The 26,919-nt window shown below is 63.7% G+C and overlaps 1 protein-coding gene across 9 annotated transcripts in view; it reads left to right on the top strand.

Annotated features, from left to right (window-relative positions):
* The window catches only part of KIAA0513 (KIAA0513 ortholog), a 63,781-nt gene extending 40,429 nt beyond the window's left edge, over window positions 1–23,352 (top strand). For 5 of the 9 annotated variants that reach the window (XM_051847341.3, XM_051847340.3, XM_051847343.3 and 2 more), the window contains 12 exons: window positions 3,350–3,823; window positions 5,853–5,952; window positions 6,754–6,827; window positions 9,630–9,700; window positions 11,664–11,871; window positions 13,158–13,198; window positions 13,579–13,657; window positions 16,872–16,949; window positions 18,077–18,106; window positions 20,728–20,808; window positions 21,100–21,194; window positions 22,191–23,352. In XM_051847341.3, coding sequence (XP_051703301.3) covers window positions 3,489–3,823; window positions 5,853–5,952; window positions 6,754–6,827; window positions 9,630–9,700; window positions 11,664–11,871; window positions 13,158–13,198; window positions 13,579–13,657; window positions 16,872–16,949; window positions 18,077–18,106; window positions 20,728–20,808; window positions 21,100–21,194; window positions 22,191–22,240 — 1,242 coding nt within the window. In that variant the 5' untranslated portion in view covers window positions 3,350–3,488 and the 3' untranslated portion in view covers window positions 22,241–23,352. Of the gene's footprint in view, window positions 1–346; window positions 392–3,349; window positions 3,824–5,852; window positions 5,953–6,753; window positions 6,828–9,629; window positions 9,701–11,663; window positions 11,872–13,157; window positions 13,199–13,578; window positions 13,658–16,871; window positions 16,950–18,076; window positions 18,107–20,727; window positions 20,809–21,099; window positions 21,195–22,190 lie in introns of all 9 variants that reach the window. The other 4 variants (XM_070061859.2, XM_089319194.1, XM_051847342.3 and 1 more) reach the window with 3 other exon arrangements.
* Window positions 23,353–26,919: the final 3,567 nt, after the last annotated feature.

Consider the following 26,919-nt stretch of genomic DNA (forward strand, 5'->3'; position numbering starts at 1 on the left):
GCACGCAGTCTCCCCTGAATCCCACTGTCTGCCAGCTGTGCTGCTGTGAGAATGAGCAAGAGGGGAGGGTGACCCCTCATTGCCGTCCTCCCTGTTTCCCGTCCTTTGTCACGCCTCCCCTTGATCGTCCTCAGAGTCAACGGAGCAGTGCCCGCTTGGGCAGCACTTACCCAAGTGAGCTGCGTGCCTTGGCTTCCGGTCCTGGGAGGGGAGGGGAGGGGCAGCGGCGGGCAGGGAGCGCCGTGGCCTCAGGGTGCTCTGCGTGCTGAGCCCTCGCCTGCCTGCATCCTACCCTGGTTACCAGTGCCTCAGGTTGTGACACTGCATTCTGGATCTCTCCCCTTAGGTTACCGGGATTTTAAACACTGTCTTTGTGAGCATTTTTCTCCATGTAAGTGTTTTTTAATGTTTTGAACTTGTTTTTAGGATAGATTTGTTTTTAGGATAAATCCTACATGTTTGAATGCCTAAGTCAGAGAAGAGGAAAATAAGAATTAAAGAAATTGCTGTTTTTTAAAAGATTCATTTATTTGAAAGGCAGAGTTATAGAGAGGAAGAGGCAGAGAGAGCGAGCGAGAGAGAGAGAGAGAATGAGAATCTTCCATCCACTGATCCATCCCCAAACGGTTGCAAAGGCCAGAGCAGTCGATTCTCATAGCACAACTCAGTGAGGACGGAGGTGCTACACGGGGAGTGGTGCGGTGACTTCTGTTCCTTTAACTTGACGCTCTCATTCAAGATGTCAGTGATCACCCGAGGCTCCTGCCATGGGCTGCCCTGTGGAAGCCTTTTGTGACCACAGACTCCGTCGGGATTTGGACACGGCCATGAGCAAAGTGGATGTTCTCTCCTCCCTTCGGGGAAGAGTACATCTCTCTTTGATGACCCTTTCTTTCCACTGAGGTCTCACAGAGATCTTCCGTGTAGGATATTTTTTTGCCACAGAGTCTCGGCTTTCCATGCCTGGAATGCTCTCACAGGCCTTTCAGCCAGACCAGGAAGCCTTAAGGGCTGATTCTGAGGTCAGAGTGTTACTTACAGTGAATGTCATTCTAGGAGCTGCTCTGTGCACTGATTCCCATATTGGACTTTCCTTCCTTTTTAATTCTATTATTATTACCAGGCACTTGATGCTGTTTATATGATCACTTTTACACTTAAGCCCATCTATATGTTGACTTTGACATTTAGTATGATCATTCTCACAGTGAAGACGGCCTTTATGCCACCAGTTTTCATGGGTGTGGAGTCCCAGTGCACGTTGTTAGGCTGTGCCCTGAGAGGTCTGTAGGGCTGCGTGCAGAACCGCACAGCTTTACGGTTTAGACAACCCCCTCCCTCCCTTATTCCCCCTCTTACTTTAACTGGGATCTTTTCCCAATTGACTTAAAACACATATGATTAACTCTGTCACATGAAGAGTTCAGCATGTAGACATGCTTCTGGTGTAAGTGGTTTTGCACTTTCGTTGTCAGACGTGTCACTGCATGTGTGGTTTCTCTTTGGAGGAGAGTCTGACGTGGCACGAGGTGGCCCCAGGACCTAGGGGTCTTAGTTGCAATCTCACAGAAGCTCCTGGGAGCCGTGGCTTCTCTTTTCTCTTCTGGACTGAAGCAGGGTCTGTGGGGCTTACTGGCCCTGTGCATGGCCACCCCGATGACCAGGAGGCAGCAAACCCCTTTTCCCAGCTCAGGGTACTTAGAATGAACGCAGGCTGGGGACTCTGGAGGGCCCGTCACTGGTTTGTGAATAACAGGCTCGTGGGAGGCAGCAGGTGCTGCTCCGTTAGTTAAATGTCCGCGGAAGGTGCACCCAGCTCAGCGCATCACGCCACCCCACCCTGGCAGGGTCGCCCTGGGCTTTGGGTCTGATAGAGAACAGCTGACGCCACCCCACCCTGGCAGGGTCGCCCTGGGCTTTGGGTCTGATAGAGAACAGCTGACGCCACCCCACCCTGGCAGGGTCGCCCTGGGCTTTGGGTCTGATAGAGAACAGCTGAGCTGAGCGTGTGCCCTCCTCTCGGGGGCTGGGCAGAAGGTGGCTTTCACCCCCTGCTTGGCTCTCTGCCGCCTGGTGCTGGCAAGGAAGCTTCCAGAACAGACGCGGCTCCTGAACGAGCGCTGGGAACCCAGCAAGTTCTAATCTCAGCTCCACCTTCCCCGTGAACCTTTAAACACGGGCACAGCCGCGTCTGTGCCTCCGTCAGCAAGTGTTCAGGGCTTCGGCTGGGCACCAGGTGCTGCCGCATGGCCCCTCACGAGCCGTGTGCTCTCGTGGACAGACAGACTGACATCCGTCCACGCGCATCTGCCTGGGGGTGGGGGCACAGAGGAGTGAATGCTGACCTCAGGCTGAATGGAGTCCCAGGGGCGAACGGGGAGGAAGAAGAAGGAAGGGGGGCGCCCAGCCCAGGAAGCGGAAGGCACAGGCGCCAGAGGGCGGATGTCCTTGTTCGGGCGGCTGCGGGGCAGGGAGAGGGCAGGGCCAGGTGGTGAACATCGTGCTCAGGAGCCCCCACAGTACTGAGAAGCGTGCTGAGAGGGTCGCCCAGCAGCCGGGAGGGCCTGGGTCTCGAGTGGAAGGACCGAAGGTGCCAACCGCTTAGCCGGGCAGAGCTTCCGTGGCCGAGGAGCCCACAGATAGTGAGTGCACAGGTGGATCCTCTGTGGCCGTTTTCTGTGTCCCGTCCACGACGAGGGACCTGCTTATCTGTGGGCAAGGCTCAGGCTGAGAGCTGAGCTGGGAGGCGGCCAGCAGATGTGTTGCCTTGAGAGTCTGCTGGTGGAGCTTGGAGAAATCCCGCTTATGTATTTGTTCGTATATGTAATAAATTGAGTGCTCTGTTCATCAGCCTTTCTTTACTATGACCGAATGCCTGAGGCAGCTCACCTTGTGGGGAGAGCTGCTCTGTTTAGCACATGGTTTGGAGGTTCACGCCCATGATGGGATGAGCCCAGTGAGTGGCAGACGGCGAGGGTGGGAACGTGGGTTGGAGAGGGGATCTCCTGGCGAGCCGGGAAGCAGAGAGAGGCTGGGCCCGAGCGCAGCTGAGCTGCCTTCCGAGGTGACCTAAGGACCTCCCTGTCGCCCACCTCCCAGTAGAGCGCCCCTGGGGCCCAAACCTTCAATGCGTGGTCTTCTGGGGGGACCCTCAGCAGCTGTCTCCCATGTAGCAGGTGTTTAACAGCAAACTGAGCCGCAGGAAAATGTTGGTGCAGAGGCTTCCCAAACTGGCGTTGTGGGGGATGTGTCGCCTGAGTGGCTCCCTGAGGCCTGAGTTCTGGTGGCTGAATTTCCCCACCGGCTGAGTCTCCCGTGGTGATCCTGGCTGTCTGTGTTTCCGTCCCAGATGCCTTAGAGCCCCGAGAGCTGCCCCAGAGACTCACCTCGGAAGCCAGCAGCTCCCAGGTGACTCGTGTGCGCTGGTGGGCTCCACTGCCACGCCTGGGGAGGCCTCCCCCGTGCCAGCCGCAGCCCAGCCCCGAGCCATGGAGGCTGCGGAGGTCCCCGTGGGTGCCCTGATTGACTTCGGGACTGAAGCACCCACCTCCTGTTCCCTGGAGGCGCCGGCTCCAGCGCATCAGGACCGGGATGGGGACGGCTCCCTGGGCGACGGCGCGTCCGAGAGTGAGACCACCGAGTCGGCAGACAGCGAGAACGACGTGGGCGAGTCACCCTCACACCCGTCCTGGGACCACGACCGCCGCTCCTCCTCCAACGAGTCCTTCTCCTCCGGCCAGAGCACCGAGTCGGCGCAGGACGAGGAGAGCCTGGCGCTCAGGGAGTTCATGCGCAGCTACGTGGAGAAGATCTTCTCTGGAGGGTAAGTGGCCGCGGGCGGGAGACGGCACAGCGCCGGGCCCTCCCGCGTCGGGCGGGAGTCAGTCACACAGCACCAGGCCCTCCCGCATCGGGCGGGAGACTGCACAGCGCCGGGCCCTCCCGCATCGGGCAGGAGACGGCACAGCGCCGGGCCCTCCCTCCTGTGTCGGGCGGGAGTCTAACACAGCGCCAGGCCCTCCTGCATCAGGTGGGAGACGGTACAGCACCGGGCCCTCCCGCATCGGGCGGGAGACGGCACAGCGCCCAGCCCTCCTGCGTCGGGCCGGAGATGGCACAGCGCCGGGCCCTCCCTCCTGCGTCGGGCGGGAGACGGCACAGCGCCGGGCCCTCCTGTGTCGGGCGGGAGTCTAACACAGCGCCGGGCCCTCCCGCGTCGGGCGGGAGACGGCACAGTGCCCAGCCCTCCCGCATCGGGCAGGAGACAGCACAGCGCCGGGCCCTCCTGAGTCGGGCGGGAGTCTAACACAGCGCCAGGCCCTCCCGCATCGGGCGGGAGACGGCACAGCGCCGGGCCCTCCCGCATCGGGCTCTGCTTCTCACAGGGGCCACCTGGGGGGCCCAGGCTCCGTGTCCTCGTGGGTCAGCGAAGGGCCGCCGTCGGGCTGTCTCCCCACCTCACTGCGTGCAGGGTTGTACAGGTCACTGGATGTGAGTCCAGCCTCAGGTTTCCAGAATGGTTGGGCAATCATCCAAATATGTGACTCCCCAATAATGCGTCTCTGCCTTTGAATGCATTTTGGGAGGAAGTGGGCATGGCGCCCTACTTCGGTTGTTTGACCAACACCAAGATCAGTCGCTTTCTCCAGTCACTCCATGGTTAATGAAAAGGGGAAAAGCCCAGAGGTTTGCTGATAGCTGGGAGGGCCCGTCTGTATTTGCAACAGGCCGTCAGCAGTGTGGAGCGTGGACAGCTGAGTCGACGCGTCTTGAAGAACATTCCAGAAACACTGCAGATGGCTGGCAGTGGAGCCTGTTTCATCTGGTGTTGGTACTTTGGAATAAATGAGACCAAGATGTTTTCTACAAAATCTCAAATAAATGAAAATTGCATAAGCCAACTGAGCTGCAGCCTTCTGCTTCACTTTTGTCTTTGAACTCAGGAAAGAACAGTGGTCTCTCGCAACAGAGATCAGAAGTGATCTGAGATCATGTAAGCTTCGTGTCCACCCTGGAGGTGGTGACCCTGTGGCTGAGGGTCCCCTGGTCTCTGTCCCTCACCCACACAAGGGGACATGGTCAGTGTTGTGAGCCAGTTCACTTTCTGATAGGCACACGAGTTGATGGCCAGGCCCGCTGCTGGATTGGAGCTGGCCTCAGGCCTGTGGCGTTTCTTGGCTTCCTGTGCCCTGCTGTGGCAGAGGGGATTCCACGTGGACATCACCATCCAGAGGAGTAGGGGTCAGAGGACCTGGAGAACCAGGGCCTTGTAGGGTCCCTGCCCTGCCGCAGCTCCGACCTCACTAAGGGGGGCAGGACAGGCTTTGGTCCAGGAAGCCTGGGGGGACTTGCATCATCACCCTCGTGCCCTCTCTGGTCGTCTGAACTTGACTCCTCATCTTTCTTTTCATTTTCTTTTTTTTGGGGGGAGGGGAGAGGGTAACAGCTGGGGCTGGTCAGCCTGAAGCCAGTCGCCAGGAGCTCCGTGCGGGTTCCCTTGTGGGTGGCAGGAACACAACCCCTGGGCCATCAGCAGGATGCGTGTGAGCAGGAAGCCGGGTCAGAAGCAGAGCTGGGGGCGCAGTACCAGGCGCTCGGCTGAGAGGCCAGCGCCCCGAGCAGCAGCTCAGCTCCGCGCCGCCGTCCCCACCCCAGGCCCCTCATCTTGGAAAGCAGGATGACGCCGCTTCGCCCGGGGGCTGCCCAGGGCCGAGCTGGCCTTCGTGCGTCCGTTCGTGGCCGGGTGCCACGTGCGTTGTTTCCTTCTCTTTGCTCTTCCCCCACAGCCACCTTTGGTGTCCCTGACAGTCAAAAGCTCTTTTGCTCATCTTTGTCCTCTCCTCTTTTGTCAGGGAGGACTTGGACCAGGAGGAGAAGGCCAAGTTTGGAGAGTACTGCAGCGGTGACAGTGGCCAAGGGCGGGAGTGGTTTGCTCGATACGTGAGCGCCCAGGTGAGGGCCAGCGGCCTGCTCCCCCGTAGGCAGCATCCGCGGTAGGGCCAGACTCCCACATCCTGAATCCACCCCGCAGTCACCCTGGGGAGGCAGTCGAGGGAGATGGCGCGCAGAACAGCGGCACGGTTCGCCCCACGGTGTTGTGAGGGCCTGACCCCAGCAGTGGGCCATGCAGCGGGCCAGGTGGGCTCACCCCAGATGCCCCAGCGTGGGGCAACGAGGGGACCTGGTGTGGTGCCTCGTGTTATTCCAGAGGCCAGTACACGCCTGGGCTTCATGCGTGTGTGTTTTTATGACAACCTGCAGCATCCAGTCTGTAAAAGGTGATACATCCCAGACGATGAAAGCCAGACAAGCGAAATGTACTCACCAGGCTCAGCAAAGACCTAAATGCTGTCCGTACCCCACAGGTTCTGTCTGCCCCCAGAGAGTGGCTTACGCTCTTCGGTTTTGGGTATTTTTATCACGAGTAATTTATTCTTCATCGAAGAATTAGCAAGTTCTGATTAAGCTGCTTAGCCACCCATCCGCAACCCAGAGAGAGCGGGCATTGTCCTTGGGGCCGTGTCCACGCGCGTTTCCATGCGTGGGTGGCAGTGTCTGAGGGAGGGCATGGAGGAGCAGGTGCCTGCGCTCTGCCAGGCACAGGACCCCACAGAGACCCCACCCTGGGGGGCCCTGGAGGAGGGAGGGAGCCGCCCTGGGCCCCTCGTAGCTCTGTCTGGAAACAGGCAGAGCAGGAAGCCCCTCGCGCCCCCAAGCCACCCCCCAACGCCGTGTCTGCCTCTTTCCGGACAGCGCTGCAACTCCAAGTGTGTCTCGGAGCCCACCTTCTACCGCCTCGTGCAGTCTTTCGCCGTGGTGCTGTTCGAGTAAGTGGTGCGGTCACTCACAGCCTGTCCTCCCCGGTCCTTCCCTCCCTTCCTGCCCTGTGGTAACCCCGTGCTGGGTAACACACACCGCATCATCAGCTTGCAGCCGCTCCCCTGACGCGCCCAGCATCAGCCGGGAGAAACCGCGAGTTAGTGGTGCTGGCCGGGAGGAGAAATTAGAGAGAAGCGGCAGCTGGGTGTGAGTCAGGGCTCCTGGGACCCCGCCCGGCAGCTTCCCTCCCTCTGCGGGGCCTCTTGGCTTCTTATTGCAGAGCACTTCAAACCAGCGGCCGCCGGCCCACGAGCACACTGCCGTGATGGGATTGGAGGAGTGCACCCTGCCTGGGAGTGCTAATTAGGCCCTGCTGGAGCCCGTCCCGCTGGGCGGTGGGGAGGCTGCGGGCTGGGCTGTCAGATGAAGGCCCCTCCTTCCCCTGACTCACTAAGCTGTCAGCTGCACCACACCTGTGGGCTGCAGGCAGAGCAGGCGACAGGCCCTGCAGACGGTGAACGGAGGGGGAGCCAGGCATCAAGCCCTGGCGGGAGTGACCAAGAGCCACATCCATGGCCGGGTGGAGAGGAGGGGTACTGGGGGCGGGGCACCGCTCTGCGCCTCTGCCAGGCCCTGTGTGCCCTCTGGCCCCTTGGCTGATCCCACGGCCACCACTGTGGGCGCCGCTCTGCGGCTCTGCCCGGGCCCTGTGCGCCCTCTGGCCCCTTGGCTGATCCCACGGCCACCACTGTGGGCGCCGCTCTGCGGCTCTGCCGGGCCCTGTGCGCCCTCTGGCCCCTTGGCTGATCCCACGGCCACCCTTGTGCCCATTCTATCCTCCAGGCCTGTAAATTTCCCTCCTTGGCTTCTCCTGCCCCTGCTCAGCAGAACGGAGCTCTCTCCTGAGCCCACATTCCCCTGCTTCCCCGTGATCCGCCTGCCTCCTTGCCCTGGACGTGAGGTGTAGTCTGGGGGGAAAAGGCTGTAAAGAGGAGGAACCCTGTATCTCCTGCGCCTGGTGAGGACACCGCAGGTCTGGGATATGCTTCCCGCAGGGCCCGGCTTGCAGAGCGGGTGAGGGAGAGAGGCGACACGCAGCCCGTGTGCCCGAGCCCTCTGGGGCCCTGTGCCGGGGGAGCTCCCGGCTGCCCCTCACGTTGTCTTACCAGTATCCTTTCCTGCCGTCAGCACCGGTTTCCAGACGCTGGAGGCCATAGGAGGCTCCTGGGACCTTCCTCTGCGTATTTGCACTCGTCTGTCTCTAACATAACTCAGTCTCAATTTTTATTTGAATTCTTCCTCAAACAAATAAAAGGGGGGGAAATTAAATTCAGGTTCCAGCCCTGCCAAATATGTACGAATCTTCCCACCCTGTGCCCTGAGCACATATATTTTTATTTGGTTGTAGAAGCAAGGCAAAAAAGAAAATTTTTAAATTTTATCCATTTATTTATTTTCATTTTATTTGAAAATAATGAGGGACAGAGAGATCTGCCGTTCACAGACCACTCCCCCATGCCGGTGTCAGCCAGGGCTGAAAATGCCCATTCGTACGTTAGTTTCTGATGTTCGTGGCTTTTATAATTTTAATTTATTAGTGTCTTTAACTTTTACTTTCATTTAATCTGGTGTAGTTTTATGAATAGTCCTTCATGTTGACTCGATTTTCCAAAGTATATTAAAACAAAAGATTAGAAAATGCTCCTCAATCCACTGCCAGGTCCTTTCTGCTGGCTCTGTAGGACATAGTGGCCCAAGGGGAAGACCAAACGGCCAGGAGAAGCGGACAGGGGACCTGGCTGGGAAGGCCGCGAAGCGGAAGTGCAGGGGGAGGCTGCCGCGTGCTCCCCTCTTACCCCGCCCCCCGGTGCTCGGGCGGCAGCACCTACACTGAAGTAACTGCCCCAGGGCGTCGGGCGGCGGGCGGCGGGCGTCGGGCGTGCCGACTGTGGGCACCACACACTGACTGCGAGTTTGTGAGCCGTACCAGGAGTCCTCACGAAGCTCGTGGAAAATGTCTATTATGAGAAAATTATTCGTGGGTTTCAAGCGGTTTTTACACCAAAATAAGCTTAATTATTAATTTCCTTTTTCCTCACACTTAAAGAACTTTTGGTTATTTTAATGTATTTAAACAGTAGAGACAGAGACAGCCAGACAGGTAGGCAGAGATGTCCCATCCACTGGTCCATTCCCCAGATGCCTGCAACAGCTGGGGCTGAAGGCAGGAGCCAAAGTCAGTCCTGGTTTCCCACAGGAGCGGCAGGGCCCCGTCTGCCCGAGCCACGACTGCTGCCTCCGGGTGCACCTGAATGGGCAGCTGGGTGAGGGCAGAGCTGGGGCTCCGTCCCTGGCACCTGCATCTGTCACGTGAGCTCCCAAGTCTGCACAGCCGCACCAAACGCCCCTTCCTCCACAGCCTTTTAAAGTGGCCTCGGAGAGCGCGAGGGCCATGCGGCCTGGGTCCCGTGGTGTGAACGGAGACTCCAGGCCCGACTTCTGTCCTGGCTCCTGTGTGCTGAGCTGAGCTGAGCTTCTTGGGTGGCGGCATTTGCCTTTAAAGTGGAACAGCCAGGCTGCCGGCCCTGCACTCGTTACTGCCGGAATCAGGCCAGGCCCCAGGCCATGGGCCCGTGGGTGACTTCCTGGGGGCATCGAGGGGATGGTCTCGTTGCTTCTGCTGCAGCAGCGTCACGGGAGGGAGGCGTTGCGGAGGCACGACCGTGCGGTAGGTTCGTCTTGTTACTGGGTGCCGGTGAGGCCTCGGGTGGTTCGGGGCTCTCGCCGGTCAGCCTGGCCTCTCGTTTCAGGTGCCATCAGATGGACGACTTCGGGCCGGCCAAGAACCTCATGACGATGTGCTTCACCTACTACCACCTCGGTGAGCGCGGGCGCCGCTCAGCGGCTGCGGCGTGGCCTCGGGGGCCTGCTCCTGACCGCGAGACAACTGGGGGCTACTGGAGGGCACGGCGGGGCGGCAGTGTGCCGGGGAGATGTGCAAGGAGTGAGGCTCCTAGCGCGGGAGGGGAAGGCAGGGTCTGCGCCGTGGGTCAGGAGGTTGGCGTGCGGGGAGCGGGGACAGGGACAGGCAGCGTCCACGGTGTGCGGGGACAGGGACAGGCAGGGTCCACGGTGTGCGGGGACAGGGACAGGCAGCGTCCACGGTGTGTGGGGACAGGGACAGGCAGCGTCCACGGTGTGCGGGGACAGGGACACGCAGCGTCCACGGCGTGCGGGGAGAGGAGCTCACAGTGCCCACAGCTTGTGGGGAGTAGGGACAGGGACACGCAGCGTCCACGGCGTCCATGGCATACAGGGAGAGGAACTTGCAGCTTGTTTCAGGGAGGAGACAGGTGGCAGTCGTAGGTTCCAGCAAAACCTGATGGGGCTTGTCCTCGAAAGGAGGTGGTTAGCCGGTGCCGCGGCTCACTAGGCTAATCCTCCGCCTGCGGCGTCGGCATCCCAGGTTCTAGTCCCGGTTGGGGCACCAGATTCTGTCCTGGTTGCTCTTCCAGGCCAGCTCTCTGCTGTGGCCAGGGAGTGCAGTGGAGGATGGCCCAGGTGCTTGGGCCCTGCACCCCATGGGAGACCAGGAGAAGCACCTGGCTCCTGGCTTCGGATTGGTGCAGTGCGCCAGCCGTGGTGGCCATTTGGGGGGTGAACCAACAGAAGGAAGACCTTTCTCTCTGTCTCTCTCACTGTCTAACTCTGCCTGTCAAAGGAAGGAAGGAAGGAAGGGAGGGAGGGAGGGAGGGAGGAAGGAAGGAAGGAAGGAAGGAAGGAAGGAAGGAAGGAAAGAAGGAAGGAAGGAGGCGGTTGTGGGCAGTCTAGGCTGAGCTGGACTCGGCTCCCGGGTGTGAGCTCAGGAACCTTGTGCCGAGTCCGGGTTTTTCTTGGTGCAGAGGCTGTGATGTCTCTTCGGGAACTTTCTGGCAGTGTGGAGCTCAAGGGCTCCTGGGAGGTCCTAGGGTGCGATGGTAGACATGTACTGGGGCCACTGCAAGTGGAAGCCTCTGTGTGGGTGAGGGCCAGGCCGCCCTCACACCCTCTCCCCTCACCCGTGGGCTCCACTCCTGCAACTCCGCTTCACCGTCTCCTGTTCCCAGTAGCGCATCCCTTCCATGGGCCCTGTTCTGTGCCAGCAGCTGCTCTGATGGCTTTCACTCAAGGCTGGGCCGCCGTCCACCAGGCCCTCAATGCCGGGCCGTCGCTTGGCTGCCTTGACTGCCTTCGAGTGAGGTGGGAGCCCCTCGTGCAGCCGGGGGCTCCCCTTCTCAAGGAACAGTGTGGCCTGCTTGCCCGAGACAGGCCATGCACAGAGCAGCTCCCGCAGATAGAGGAGGGACACTGGACCTTGGCCTGTAGAGGGCCTGGGGTAGGTGCTGGGTGGCCCCAGGACACGGAGCTCCCGTGTGGCCTTGGCTCATGCCCCTCCTCCCTCAGGGTGTCGTCCTCTTCCGCGTCCCCCCGTCCCACGCCCGGCTGCCTGCGGACTGTCCGCACGGCGGCCCCGTCACAGGGAGAGCCGGCTTGTCCTGTCCCCTGCCCTTCTGTTGGAAGCTCCCCTCGCCTTCCCGTGCGCTTCCCTTGCCTCCTGTGGCCTCTCTGGTTCTGCAGGCCTGGCTCCCTGCTGCGTCCTCTTTCAGCCTTCCCAATTCCCGGCCCAGTCTTCCCTACACAGCAAGTCAAGGGCCAAGCCCTCTGTCCCATCCCGGCACCCACGGGGCCCTCTGTCCTGAGCGACAGAGGATGGGGTCCCTGCCTCCCGGCACTGACCTGCGGCCCCGGGGCTTGTTCTGGGCCGGCGGTTCTCACTCCCGCTCGCTTTCTTTGTCGCCTCCCAGGCAAAGCTCACCTGCTCCCCGCCGAGTCCAGGGAGAAGCCTGCGGGGAGCATTGACGCGTACCTGAGGTCGGCCAACAGCTGGCTGGCCCAGAAGAAGGACATCGCCGCGCGGCTGCTCAAGGACACCTCGGCCACCACCGAGAACGCCAGGGGCTTTTTCGGGGGCCTGGAGACCAAGCTGAGGGGACCCCTGGTCAAGAGAAATGAGTGAGTGCGGCCTCGGGGGTGTCTCCCTGTGCTGTGGGGCGGGCAGGCAGGCAGGGGGAGGAAAGAAGGGCTGGGCTGAGCAGGGAGTGTCAGGGAGGGCGCATCTGTCCACCTTCTCGGCTGCCGCCAGCTCGACCCCTCCCCCGGGAGCACTGGCCTGTTCCCTGCCCTGCAGCCGTAGGCTGGGGGGGTCTCTTCCCCTCCACTGATGAAGAACCTATGAGACTGTTCAGTTGACAGGAAGGAAACGACACCCACGCTGCACCACGGCCGCCTCTTCCCCCTTCTCCCCTTCCCCCTCCTCCCCTTCCTCCTCCTCCCCCTCCCCTTCCTCCTCCTCCCCTCCACTTCCTCCTCCTCCTCCTCCCTTTCCTCCCCCTCCTCCCCTTCTTCCCCCTTCCTCCTCCTCGCCTTCCTCCTCTCCCTCCCCTTCCTCCTCCTCCCCTCCACTTCCTCCTCCTCCTCCTCCCTTTCCTCCCCCTCCTCCCCTTCTTCCCCCTTCCTCCTCCTCACCTTCTTCCTCCTCCCCCTCCCCTTCCTCCCCCCTCTCCTTCTCTTCCTCCTTTTTCCCCCACCTCCCCCTTCCTTCCCCCTCCTCCCCCTCCTCCTCCCCCTCCTCTTCCTCCCCCACTTCTTCCTCTCTCTCTTCCTCTTCCTCCCGCTCCTTCCCCTCTTCTTCCTCCTCCCCCTCCTCTTCCCCCTCCTCCTCCCCCTTCCTCCTCTCCCCTCCCCCATCCCTCTTCCTCCCCCTCCTCCCCCTCCTCCTCTCCTCCTCTTCCTCCTCCCCCTCCCCCTCCTCCCCATCCCTCCTCCTCCCCTCTTCCCCCTCCTCTTCCTTCTCCTCCCTCCTCCTCCTCCTCCAGCCATGGTGAGAGTCCGTGCTAATGAAAAACAGGAAAGACCCAGGAGACCACCACCGTCTCCGAGGAGAGCAGTTCCGTTGGGGGCTGGGAACATTAGGCCCGGGGGCAGCGAAGCCGAGGCTTCCGGAAGGAGGGGCCACGTCCACGAGAGGGAGTCTTCAGTCCCCGTGGTCCCCGCTGGCACTGCCAAGCCCGGTCTCGTCGGCGTGACTCAGCTCACTCTCCGCCAGTGCGTCCGGTTCTGTGCTCGGGGGACGACGGGCAGGGCCCTCTGCCGCACGTCTCCTCTGGCGGGCGACAAACAGCACCGCTTTCATGAGATCCTCTGGGGAGAACGGCGTCAGGCGCACACAGTCCCGTCCCAGAAACGTAAGGAGACTGCGGCGTGGGCACGTTTGTCCTTACTGTGGTCTCTCTCTCCAGGGAGGATGAGAACAAGGCCAAGCAGAAGCTGCCCAAGACGGGTGAGTAGCCTGTCCTGTAGCCAGGCCCACCGCTGACCAGCATCCACAGACATTCCGGGGCCTTCCTCACCTCTGTGAGCACGGCGGTGTCGTCTTAGGGGACTCCTAGGCTGGCCTGTGTTGTCTGCTGAGTTCCCACGGGAGAGCTGCTGTGCTAATCCCAGGAAAGTCAGGCGTTCCTGGGAAGGGGCAGCCGCCGGGAACTGTCCCCCGGGAGCGTCCTGTCCCGCCGCTGGCGCTGGCGGCAGAGCAGCTGCTGTAGGGTCAGCTGTGTGTCTCACTGAGCTGTGAGGAGCAGTGGCCGCTGGGAGGTGGGGCGTGTGGGGTGCTGACCGCGAATGCACAGCCCGCGCCCCCCGGCTTCTCGCTCTCCCCTGCAGTGACAGTGTGCAGTCCAGACGACGAGATGAAGGGGGAGAAGATCTACCTGTACACGCACCTCAAGCAGCAGCCCATCTGGTAAGGCCCCGCCGGCCCTGGCGGGCAGCTGCTGCCCAGAGATGGGGCTGTGAGAAGGCCCAGATCCTAAATACGAGTGCTGACAGGTGTCGGCAAGGATGCGGGGACACTGGAGCTGTCCTGCGCTGCTGGGAGGCGCGTAGACGGGGGCCGGCGGTGGAGGACTGTCTGCCTGTTACCCCCACACGGAGCAGGTGGCCCAGCAGGTCCACCTAGGTGCAGACCCCAGAGAGATGAGGACGCGTCCACACGCACCCTGAGCACCAGGGTCATGGCGACCAAAGGGCAGAGCCAGCTCGAGTGTCTGCTGGCAACAGAGAAGCAGAACGCGGTCTGCCCGTGCCACACGCTGTTATCGGCCGTGCGGGGATGGAGTGCTGGCCACGCTGAGGCTGGGTGGGTGGCCCTCAGAAGCAGGGTGCCGGGGGGAGGAAGTCAGACGCAAAGGACCACCTGCCGTGTGATTCTGTCCTGCGGCGTGGCCAGCACGGGCAGAGCCCCGGGACAGCGAGGGGGACAGTTGCTGGGTAGCGTCTCAGGGCTGCTTCACGGGGTGATGGAACTGTGCTGGAAACAGACAGTGCTGGTCCTGGCACGACTCTGCGCTAGAGACCCCTGGGCCGTGCGCTTCCGAGGGTGGGCTTATGGGTGTGAATTAAATTCTCATAGAGCTCTTGGATGTACACGTTGTATACACACACATACATGAATGAAGGCCATGGTGGTGGTGGGCGGTCAGAGGTCAGGAGGGCCCTTGTCCCCCACCGGCCGTGGACGGCTGTCTGTGTCACTCTGATGCCTCTGAAGGCTCTCGTCACCATCACAAGGGCGGTGCTGCCCTGGCACAGCCCCTCCCCCGCAGTCACAGCCTCGCAGTGGTCAGAATAGCCCATCGCAAAGCCCGGGCCTTGTCACAGGCATGGCCATCTCAGGATGGAGCTCTGGGAGACATGTAAGTGGCCTGGGTGGCCAGTTCCTGTGGCAGCAGAGAGGGGAGGTGGAGCCAGTCCCTGTGGCTCGTGTGCAGGGGTTAGCTGCTCCCGGTCCCTGGCCTAGCCGTATCTCACCTCCTGGGTGTGGGCTGCGGAAGCGTTTCTGGGAAGGGCCACGTGACGACCGTGGCCGCCGTCGGGGCCGCACAGGCTCTGGTGCTGTGCTGCTGCAGAGCAAAAGCCACTGTAGCTAGTTCCCCAGTACGTGAGCATGACTTCATTCCGATAAAACTATTTACAGAAATGGCAGCTGGGTTTGGGCCACACCAGACCCCTGATCTTTTTTTTTTCCCCTAAAGATTTATTTATTTATTTGAAAGGCAGAGTTACAGAGAGGCAGAGACACACAGAGAGAGGTCTTTCTTTCACTGGTTCACTCCTCAAATGGCTGCAATAGCTGGTGCTGTGATGATCCGAAGCCAGGAACCAGGAACTTCCTCTGGGTCTCTGAGGCAGGTGCAGGAGCCCAAGAACTTGAGTCATCCTCTGCTACTTTCCCAGGCCACAGCAGAGAGCGGGATCAGAAGTGGAGCAGCTGGGTCTCGAACCGACGCCCATAGGGGATGCCGGCACTGCGGGCAGCAGCTTTACCCGCTACAGCACAGCGCCGGCCCCAACCCCTGATCTTTTTTTTTTTTTTTTAAGATTTATTTATTTATTTGAAATTCAGAGTTATACACAGAGAGAAGGAGGGGGAGAGAGAGAGAGAGAGAGAGAGGTCTTCTATCCACTGGTTCATTCCCCAGTTGGGGCGCACAATGGCCAGAGCTGCATCAATCCAAAGTCAGGAGCCAGGAGCTTCCTCTGGGTCTCCCATGAGGGTGTAGGGACCCAAGGACTTGGGCCATCCTCCACTGCTTCCCCAGGCCATGGCGGAGAGCTGGACGGGAGGTGGCGCAGCCGGGTCTGGAACTGACGCCCATACGGGAGGCCGGCACTGCAGGCAGCAGCTTTACCGGCTACAGCACAGCGTTGGCTCTGACCCCTGATCTTGAAGAAGCATTTTGCATACTCGGATTTCCCTGTGCACGTGTGTGTTCTCTGCACGTGGCACATCCCTCCCGGAACAGCGGGCCCTCCCACCCTCCGCTTCCTCTTGGAGAAGGGGAACCAGCTCCCCTGGGCCGCCGCACCCAGGACATCCACGGGGAACCAGCCCCCCGGGCCGCCGCACCCAGGACATCCACGGGGAACCAGCCCCCCTGGGCCGCCGCACCCAGGACATCCACGGGGAACCAGCCCCCCCGGGCCGCCGCACCCAGGACATCCACGGAGAACCAGCCCCCCGGGCCGCCGCACCCAGGACATCCACGGAGAACCAGCCCCCCGGGCCACCACACCCAGGACATCCACAGGGAACCAGCCCCCCTGGGCCGCCGCACCCAGGACATCCACGGGGAACCAGCCCCCCCGGGCCGCCGCACCCAGGACATCCACGGGGAACCAGCCCCCCGGGCCGCCACACCCAGGACATCCACGGGGAACCAGCCCCCCGGGCCGCCGCACCCAGGACATCCACGGGGAACCAGCCCCCCGGGCCACCACACCCAGGACATCCACAGGGAACCAGCCCCCCGGGCCGCCGCACCCAGGACATCCACGGGGAACCAGCCCCCTGGGCCACTGCACCCAGGACATCCACAGGGAACCAGCTCCCCTGGGCCGCCGCACCCAGGACATCCACGGGGAACCAGCCCCCCGGGCCGCCGCACCCAGGACATCCACGGGGAACCAGCCCCCCTGGGCCGCCGCACCCAGGACATCCACGGGGAACCAGCCCCCCGGGCCGCCGCACCCAGGACATCCACGGGGAACCAGCCCCCCGGGCCGCCGCACCCAGGACATCCACGGGGAACCAGCCCCCCGGGCCGCCGCACCCAGGACATCCACGGGGAACCAGCCCCCCTGGGCCGCCGCACCCAGGACATCCACGGGGAACCAGCCCCCCCAGGCCACCGCACCCAGGACATCCTGGCTCCGTCCCGCCTCCGCGGTGCCTTCCGTGCCCAGTTCTCCTCCCCTTCCTGCGCTGCCTCCTGAGAGCCCGGGGAAGCCTGTTTAGGACCGAGTCACCCGCGCGTTCGTTCTCCTCAGCGCTTCCTCTCCGAGGCTCTTGGAGGCTCGGGCGGATGTGGGAAAGCCCTCGTCTTCGTGCCTCACGTGGGCCCGGGCGGGGCCTGTGTTTCTGCCGCCCTCCCCTCACGTGTGTGTCTGTCCCGCAGGCACACGCTGAGGTTCTGGAACGCAGCCTTTTTCGACGCCGTCCACTGCGAGAGGAGAAAGCGGTCCCCCACCACCAGGTAGGAGCCAGGAGCGGCCCGTTTTGCTCAGGACGCAGGCCCGGGGAGAGGCTGTCCCCCGGTGTCTGAAGAGGAGAGCACAGACGGCTGAGCTACGTGCACACGTTTCCCTCCCACCCTCCCGGCCCCGGCGCCCTGCAAGCTGCCTGAAGCCCGGACGCGCACAGCTTCGCGGGTGGGGGTGCTCAGCCTGCATGAGCGCTGTCTGTCCCAGGGCTCCGGCATGAGTTGGCCTGACCCTCCTAAAAATGCAAGCTCCCACTGAGTGAGACCACCAGGCCCGCCCACCCCCGGCCCCACCGCGGGACCACCCTCCACCCTGCTTGTCGCTGGGAGCCCCGTGACGGGGGGCTGGGCGGTGGGACGTGCCCCTCAGCTCACTGAGGGTGGTGCTGGCGCTGCGGAAGGCCCCCTCCCGAGACCCTCTCCGTGGCAGCCTCGGGGAGTTGGCGGTGACACCCCGTGCAGCTCTGTCTGTCCAGAGCCGGGAAAGGTGGCTGCCCGCCGTGTGCAGCGCCTGGGCAGCCAAGGGGCAGCAACACCGCCCCGCGCCCCTCCCAGGCCTGCGTCCCCTTCTTGCCCCACGGCCACGTGGCTCTGAAGTCTCCAAGGTCTTGGAGCTCTGGTCTCAGCGTCAGTGATAAAAGCCTTCCTGGTCCTCAACGCCGGGCAGACCCCAGCCTCGCCCCCTGGCAGGCAGGGCAGCTGGCTGCCAGGGGGACGCCACATGCTGGTGCCGGGGGCCAGCCGAGAGGCACTCCCTCCCTGTGGGGGCAGCAGAAACCTAGCGGGGCCCCAGGGGGCCTGCTTGAGGCCCACACAGCCTGCTGCGGCTGTGTTTCCTGGGAGACGGGGTTCCTGGAGCAGGGACCGATGGCGGTCTCCTGGGGGACTGCAGATCTGACCGTGCCGGGGGACAGGCGTGCGGCAGGTGCTTAGATGCTTCCGGGCGGACGGGCTGTGCTCTGGGTGAGCTCTCGAGCCTCTAGGAGAGACGCTGACTTGGAATCCTCTCTGTCCTCTTTGTCCCTGCCTGTGATAACCCCTCTGCGTGCTCTCTCTGCCCGTCACATATCTTGCATGACCTGACATGTGCCTTTGTTTACCTGTTTCTGCTGCCGCTGCAGAGGGGATGCTGGAGAGGAGGAGGAGAAGAGGTGTGTGCGTCCCCGGGGCTCCGTTCCCTTCCACAGCACCGGGGGAGGGCGTCCCGGGGAGGCAGGCCCAGCACTAGGACCGGACACGGGCAGGTGGGAGTGTGCCAAGGCCGGAGCTCCTGGAGACAGTCAGAAAGCCAGTGTGACACCGCGAGGCGCCCCCGCCCCGGGCAGGGTGGAGGGAGCTGCGGGTCCGAGCGACGCTCTCCCCCCACCAGTGGCTCCAGTCCCTCCGGAGCCGACCCTGGGACCTCGCCCTCAGCGAGCATTTTGCCCTGGCTCGGAAGGGAGTTGAGCGTGGGCGTGGAGAGACTTGCCGCGTGGTGCCCTCTGGGAGGTGCTGGGGCTGGCAGGTTTGGGGAGTCGCGCAGGAAGGGCAGCTGCCGTCTCTTGTCCCACACTCTGGTGAGGCAGAAGCTGTGTCGTGTGGCGGGGGTTCCGTGGAGACAAGCCTAGAGCACGGTTGTTTCCTGTGCCCACGGCGGGGTCTGGCTCTTCCGGCTTCAGCTGTGTCCTTGTTAGAATACCTGCTGCCTGTTTTTAGAGCAAGAGACCTGCCTGGTCAATGCAGAATCCCTGACGTGACGCCCTTTGTGGCGAGCTCAGGGCGCTCCTTAGACGGCGCTGCCCACGGCTGGAGAGAGCCCTGTGGCCTGGGCAGGCTGACGGCCGTAACAGGAACACGCGTGCAAGGCAGGCTCCTGGTTAATGAAAAACCCAGGTGACGAGGCCTCTGGGTCCTGAAGGCCAGGCGCACGGCGGGCTGGGAGTGTCGCTCACAGCCTCCCCAGCGGCCCGGTGCCGCGGGGAGGAAGTCCTGTCTGGAGTGAGCTGAGAGGGCCGCGGCCTCCTGGGCCTCGCGGGCAGATGGGGCCTGACCAGCACAGGCCACGTCCTCAACCCGCCCTGCACCTTACCAGGAAGAGGGGCTAGCGTTGCTTCCGGTGGGAGTAGGTGGGGGCGTGGCCCCGTCTCCAGGCAGCCTGGTGCCCGCAGCCTGACTTCTGTTTTCCTGGGAGCTCTGCTGGCGGCGAGACGCTGCCGACACCCGTGTTCACCAAACAGGCATCTCCATCCCAGGTTTCCCTTGCGGCGAGGGCCTGGGCGCATCCAGGACCCCCCTGTGCAGGGTCGCCCTCCGGTGGGACCGAGGATTGAGCCTAGTCCGAAGGAAGTACCCTGCCGAGTGCCACAGGCCTTTCCACCTGTCTTTAGCGGCCACTCTGAGGCCAGCCGCAGCGAGGGAGGCGTCACCACGTCCGCTCGGGGCCACAGGGCCAGGGCTGCTCTGCTGCGAGGCTCCGAGGGCGCTGTCCCTGCGTGGTCGGCGTTGGGCACGACTGCACACCAGGCCCGGGGTGGCGAGGGCACTGATGGATGACTGCGAAGTCTGGAAGGTGTTGGGGAAAGCAGGCAGGACGAAAGGGGGCGGCTCGGCACGATGCGCTCTGGGCGTCTGGGATCCAGCCGGCTGCACGGGGAAGCTGGAAGCGGCCTTCATGGGCCCCGCGAGCCCCGTGAGCCCCCTGAGCTGCTGGGGCCAGGAGGGTGGAGAGGGGCTACGAGTTCCCGCCCTTCCGTTTCCTTTCTCTTCCGTCAGCTTCTGCGTCACCCCGACGTCACTGCTGCACACTCTCTGGTCTCCCTTCTCCTGATCTTTCTCGCAGCCGTATCTCAGGGTCGTCCGTGCAGGGCTTGCTCGTAGGGGACGTGGGCTAGCGTGAACTCCTCTGTGTCCGCGTCCACGGGCGCTCCTGCAGCTAGCTTCCCAGGCAGTCGCACAGGCCGGGGCCTGTCACCGCCCCGGCGACTGGAGGAGTGCAGGGCTGGGGCGGGGAAGGGGCGCGGCCCGCAGGGAGAGGAGGAGGAGAGGAGGGCTTTCGACCCTGCAGCCTCCTCCTGTGGCTGCTCCCAGGCCTCTGGGTGTGGGGCCTGCAGACGCCCAAGCACAGACTCCCCACCCTGTGCAGAAAAGGAGCCCGTGCGCCCCTCCACGCGCGGGCCACGGCAGACCAGGCCTGCCCCAGGCTTGCCAGCGCTTTCTTCCAGGGCTTGCGGGCTTCGTGAGGGTCCCACAGCCACAGGGCCACGGCTGGGAGGCTCGGCGGGGAGACTGTGTGTCTGGAGGCAGGCGGTGGAGAAGCAGCACCGAGGGCCGTGGGAAGCCGAGGGGAGGAAGCCGTGGAGCACGGGGCCAGCCCTCTGCACACAGCCTCCGGCGGAAACTGCGCCGGCCCACTGTGCTGGACACTGGCGAGGCCCCTGCCCCTCGGGCGTCTCCCCACTGGGAGGCGCGCCTGGGACCCCAGTTTTTAACTGCAGGAAGGGCACGGGCCCTTCTTGTTCCTGCAGACGCTCGGGGCAGCCGCTGCCCCGTGCCCCCAGGGCAGTAAAGCGCATTGGCGCTGGTCTCTTCACGGCAGGAATAGTGACGTCAACAGCTTCCGTCTGGGGCCCCTCGGGCGCAGCGTCAGGGTGGCGGGTGGCCCTGCAGTGCGGACGGCTCCCCTCTGGGCCGGGCAGGCCGCGCCAGCCGAGCCTGCGGGTCAGAGCAGGGAGGGGCGAGTGGCAGGGGCGGGACTGTGCTGCCTAAGCCTGCGCCCGTCCCTCCTGTGCCGCAGGGAGAAGTGGTGCCACATGACCCAGGAGGAGCGTGACGACAGCCTCCGCTTCAACGAGAACATCACCTTTGGGCAGCTGGGGTGAGCACGGGCGCCGCGGGGGAGGGCCCTGGCCCTGGCACAGCTGAGCAGAAGCGCAGGCGGCCACACTCCGCCTGGATTCTGTTTCCTAATCAGCCCGCCTCCTAACACGACAGCGGGGCGCAGCGCGGCCCCTCGAGAGCCGCGGGCTGGCTCCTCGGGGACCTGGGCATTTCATTTTTGGCTGACGGGCGGAGGCAGGCCCCAGGTGCGCCTCCTGGGGGACCCGGCCGGCTGCCTGGTCCCTGTCCCCAGGGTCCGGAGTGGTGACCGTCGGCTGTCTCTCTGCAGCACCTTCACTCACAACATGCTGGCCTTCGGGCTGAACAAGAAGCTGTGTAATGACTTTCTCAAGAAGCAGGCTGTGATTGGCAACCTGGACGAAGGTGAGACCGGGCGCCGGGGTCGTGCCGGCGGGGACCGGTGGGGGTGCCAGTACGGGCACCCTGGAACCCCTCCCTCCACCCCACCCCACCCCACCCCACGGCTGCAGAAGGATGGCCCAGTTTAAGTCAGAAGGGTGAGCTCGGCTGTCGCGGTGGCTCCCCTCCCCTTTCCCCACGGGAGCGCGTGGGCTGCGTTTGGAGTCTGTGTCTGCCAGGCGGCTTGCTGGGCGGGAGGCTGCCCAGGCCGACTGACGGTGAGGGTGACGGCCACGCCTTGTCAGCCCTGGTGGGGCTGGGGGAACCCACGGCCCTGCTGCTGACGCCGGCACCCTGCCCGGCCCTGGAGCCAGCCCTTCTGTGTGGCCCCTGCTGCACTGTGTCTCCCTCCCCCATGGTCTCAGGACCCTGGCACCCGGATACAAGCAGGGTACCTCAGAAAGGTTACGGAGGAGAGCAGTTAAACGATGAACTCATTTTGCTGCAAAACTTTATAAATCCACGTAGAGTTTTTTCATAGCAGACATTTTCCACGAACTTTTTGAATACCCCGCCTATTTGGAAGGACCAGTACTGGGGGCGGGGGCGGGGGCGGGGGCGGGGGCGGGGGGGAGTTCTGTCCTGCTCCAGAAGGGGGCTGCAGAGGCGTAGGTTCCGGAGGGGCGAGAGTTCCCTGCCCTGGACTGAATCAGTGTGGCTACAGCCCTGTCTCAGCAGGAAGGGTGAGGGGTCCCGTCACCTCGCCATCCCACAGCCCCCGTGCAGCCCAGGCCCAGGCTGGTCCCGGGGCTCCCCACGCCCCTCATGGGCTACTGGAGGGGCCAGGAGGCCGCCCTGCTCGGCACAGCTTCCAGGCAGGTGCTCGCGCACGCCCACGGGCCGTGTGCCCGCAGCGAGGCCGGCTCCCGCGGAGCCCGTGGCGCGGCCGAGCGCTCCCGGGGAGAGGGGCCGTGGCCTGTCGCGTCTCTCTCCCGGGAGTGACCCAGCTCTCTCTTCCAGAGCAATACAAACTGCTCAGCGACCACATTGAGCAGATGGCGGCCGAGTAGAGGACGGCGCCCCCTTCCCGGGCGGCGCCTGGCCGTCTCCCTCGATGACCTGCATGACACCAGCAGCGCCCAGAGCCACTCCTCGCCGCCCTGCCACTAGCAGTTAGAAGAACCGGCGCCCGTGCCCCCGTCCGCCTGCATCTGCCCCCACCCACGTGCCAGGGTGTCCCTTGGATCGTACGGTCAAGTCCGAGGTGGCCGTCTGCACCCCGCGTGCCGGGCTCGTGAGATGAGACCGAGAGGGGGAGGCGGAGGGAGGCCATGGCGGGGTGGGCACAGGGCAGCGTCTGCCTAGGCCTCTGAGGACCCTGGATAAGGCAGGCGTGAGGTGCGGACGTGGGGGCAGGCCCGGGGGTCTGCGGACAGCAGGGACCACTCCCCGCCGAGCCGTGTGGGCTGGGCTCACGGCTGCCCTTCCTTTCTCCCTCCCCGAAACAGGGACTGGAGGCAACCCCTCCTTCCTTTAGGGAATGAACGCTGTGTAGACGTCACTCTCCTGCTGTAGCAAGCCCCCCACCCCACCCCAAGGGCTGGCCGCGTCCTGCAGGCGCCGTGGGCTGCGGGTCTTGCTGGAATCTGTGCGGGCCGTCTGCAGCCCACAGCCTCCTCTGAAGCCGAGTCGCCAGGGTCCCAGGCCGGGAGCCACGGGGCGGCCACCGGAGAGCCGTCTTTCCTGAGACAGACACCTGCTGTTCGTTCAGGGCAGGCGGCTGGGGCAGCAGCTGCCGGGGCCCGCCAGCCCGGAGGACCCGGCCGCGTGTCCACGCCCTGTGCGGCCCAGGCCTTCGTGTGTCTCTCCGACCCCGCAGGCGTGCCCCTCATCATCGTCGGTGCCGGAGACCACAGCCCCCCTCCTGGCGCTGGGCCAGGCACGGCAGGCCAGCTGTGGGCACCGAGGTCTCACCCTCCGCACCCAGCGTGCGGGCCCAGAGCCTGCCCAGCCCCGAGCCCCCTGCACATGTCGCTGGCTGGCCTGGGCTCCCTCTGCCTCCTGCCATAGCCGTCTGGGCCTGACCCTGACGCGGGGCCTGGGCTCTCCCTGTCACCCCGCCTCCCTCACTACCTCCGCCAGCGTTCCGTCGGATTAAATTAGTCTCATCTGTGAGCGCAGAGATGCACGCCTGGTCGTCACTTCCCATCAGTGCCCGCGAGGTCGTCCTGGGACGCCTCCCCGCGTGGCCCAGGGAATGCGGATTGGCTGAGCCATAGAACGCGTGGGGTGGGGGGGGAGGCGGGGATAAGACAGAGGCAGCATGAAACACAGCATCCTCTGGACACACTCTGCCAGCCGGGGAGACAGGGCCAGGCTCGGGCGATGGCGTGATGCACGTGTGTCTGTGTGTGTGTGCACCCCACTCACGCGTGGGCACCTTGGATTCTGCCCGCCAGGGAAGCCCTCAGCATGACGTTGGCGGTTTGCTTGCTGTGTGTTAGGGCAGGTTGTGCAAGCTGGGGCACCCCCCCCATCATCAGGCCCTAAGTAGCACAGGTCTCTGTGGGGTCCATTTTAGAGAAATGAATGGTGCGCAGGCCCCTCCCTGCTCCGGTGCCCCCGGGCCTCAGCGTGCAGCACTCCTGGCCCTTCTGGACCTGGGACCAGTGTGTCGTTTGCTGTCAGCGTGACATGGACGCACTGAGACCAGGACCCGCAGGCTGCGCCCTCCTACACGGCGCTCAGGATTCTTGGGCAGAAGTTCTGATTTCCGGAGGCAAAGAACTGGGTTCTGAGGTGCCCTCCAGGCTCCGGGCTTTGTGTCTGGCTTTTCCCAGCACGTTAACTTCAGAAATGCACACACACACACACACACACACACCCCTCCACCCCCGCCGCCACAGGCCTCTTCAAAGAGCCGTCTCAGGAGGAATTTGGACACGGTGTGTCTGCAGGCCTCACCCCCCCCGGGATCGGGGGCGGGGGGCAGGGGGCGGGGGGGGGCTGCCCCGCCAGCTCCTGCTGTACTGGTGAACATTTCACTGGGCGTGTGTGTCCCGGGGGAGGCAGGGGTGCCCACTGAGGGTTCTCCTGGGTGCTGCCTCCTCCTTCCAGGGCCCGGCCTGGGGGACTGCCACACCTGGGCACGTACAGCGATGCTCGGTGTAGGAGAGCCCTGGCCATCCTTCCAGGAACTCGGGTGCAGCCAGTGCCAGGGCGTTCCAGCAAGGGCGTCTGCAGTCCCGGCAGGCGGGTGCCCAAAGCCAGCAGCTGCTCCGGGCTCTCTGTGTCTGACCAGTGGGGCGCGTGGGTCCCGGCGAGGACACAGCATTTTCTTAGGTGCTAAGATGCGCCGCCTTTCTGTGTCTCTTAGCCTGGCCCACTAATGCTGATGGGTGTGTAGGAGCGGCCGTGTCAGTACTCAGATGGCAGCCGCGGTGTGAGACCACGGTGGGAGGGCCGAGCTCTGACACCGTAAGTTACGTCCACGATGAAATGGAGTCGGCTTTCATTTTCTTGTTGCTAAAAGAAAAAAAAAGTGGGCTGTGGAGGTTTGAAATTAGCAAAAGTGAACGAGAGGAGGGTGCGGGCTCTGAGCTCTGTTCACCCGGTTCCGTATTCCAGCTGCGGCCCCGTGCAGGGCTGGGAGCCACCCCCACCCCGCCTCTGCCCCTTCTGTGGTTGAACCGAGTGGTCCCTGCGGTAGTCCCCTCCCCGAGGCCGGCCAGGCCAGAGTCCATTCACGCCTTGGAGAGCACTTCCCGTGGCTGTCAAACACAGGCCACCTGGCAGCACCTGCTGACCCAGCTCCTAGTGGGCAGACACAGAGTTCACACACACAGGAGTTTGTAAGAGGTTTCCGTCTAACTGTCACCTTAACCCGGGGCGAGGGCCGTAACCGGCAGCCCAGAGCTTCCTGGGCCGTGCAAACTCGTTGGCTTGATTAGGGAGGGCCCGTGTGGCTGGACCAGCTTTATTATCTAATTCCCTAAAACTCAAGATGGCGGGGCGCGCAGGGTGCTTGCCAGGAACAACGAGGAGCCTGGGAAAGAGCCTGAAGAAGGGGTCCCTGGGCTCAGAGGGGAGAAGGGAGGGCACTCGTGCAGGGGGAGGCAGCGGCCCCGCCCTGCCCTCAGGGAGGGGCGAGGGGAAGGTGCGCCCCGGGGGCCCAGCCGGCAGAGGTCTGAGTGGTGTCTCCTCACCCTCTTGGACCGCACGGTGAAGCTGCTGCTGGTGGCTCCGGGCGCTCTCCCAGCCTCGCGCGCGCTGAGCCATTCTGTTCCGCTGACGCGGTTCTCTCCAGCTCAGCCACCTCACCCAGGTTCCCATCGTCACGTGTTCCTTGTCCTGAGCCTCGCGGACGCGACTCCCCAGAACAGCTCTCGATTTCTGCAGGAACCGGGCACGGCGTTGCCCGAAGTGCTCCTGGTCCACTCTGCAGTGCGGGGCGTCAGAGGCCAGCCTCACAGGTCGCCCACCCAGCCTGTCCCCGCTGGGGTCGCGTCCCCATCATGGGCGTGCAGCCGGGGTGCCCACGGCCGGGCCCCTCCTCCACAGCTGGCTCTGCCCAGCCTTCATTCTGCACCTGGGTCCCCGTGCAGCCCTGGGCCCAGGTGTCACAGTCTCAACAGAGACCCACAGGAACGGCGCCCCCACGGGGACCAGCCCCATTCGTTCCTGGTTGAGCAGATCCGCGTCCTGGGCCGGCCTGGGGTGACGCTCTCGCCGTGTTCCCCGGCTGGCCAGTCTGCCAGTGAGAGGCAGGCGAGTCAGGGGGCCCTGACCCTAGCTGCGTCTGGTGACTGGCGTGTCCACGGGAGGGGGTGGGACGATGCTCTCGGGGGCAGGGTCTTGGGAAGTAGCGGCCGGGGGCGGGGAGAGATGGGCCTGGGTTCCCCCCTCACCCCCTTCTGTGCCCTGCAGTTTGGGGAGAACTCAGATCCAGGCTCACCCCACGGGCTCCGGACTCACAGCAAAGTCAGTCCCGGAGCCTGCTGGGTTCGGAGCTCCTGTGAGCTGCCCTTGACCAGAGCAGGGATTTTTCTCCGCAAATCCCTGCAGCTGGGGGCTGTGCCCCTTCCCGGCGCGGGGCGCACCGCAGGCACGCCCTTGGCGGGAGGTGAGGCACCAGCTAGGTGGCCTCCAGGTCTGTTTCCTGGTGCAGAACTGCAAGGCTTAGGTTAGGGGTGGGGAAGGGCCCCCCAGGTCACCGAAGCCGACTTCCGCTGGGAAATGCTGTGGGCTGAGCTGGCACGCGTGCCCCCCCCCCCCCAAAGCTGGGACTGTCAGAGGCCCCACCCTGCTCTCCTTAGTGTGTTCTCCTTGGCCCGGGGGCCGGGGGCGACTGGCAGCTCAACCTGCCACCGTCACGAGTGCTCTGTGGTAGCCGCCCAGTGGAGTGCAGCGCCACCAGCAGTTCGCGTGTCAGTGTCACAATGGCGCGGCTCAGTGTTCTAAGGCCAAGGCCTGAGAGCAGTGCTGAACTCAGGGGAAGAAGTATGTCACACCTCGGCTGGCCACAAGGGGGAGACAAACCCAACACCTTTCAGGAAAAAGAGCGCGCACCCATGAGGAGGACCTTGTGCAGAATCTAGAACGTCTCAGTCCCCTGGGCTCCGACAGCTGCTGGCCCGCCTAGGCCAGGCCTGTGGGTCTCTCGGAGGCATGAGGCCGTGGGAGGGGTCTTCTCAAGTTCTGCTTGCCCGCTGGGGGGCCTGCGGGGGCGACCCACCCCACCCTGGGCTGC

Source organism: Oryctolagus cuniculus, chromosome 18 (assembly GCF_051225735.1).
Source record: "Oryctolagus cuniculus isolate XC-2025 breed Fujian yellow rabbit chromosome 18, ASM5122573v1, whole genome shotgun sequence".
NCBI lineage: Eukaryota > Metazoa > Chordata > Mammalia > Lagomorpha > Leporidae > Oryctolagus > Oryctolagus cuniculus.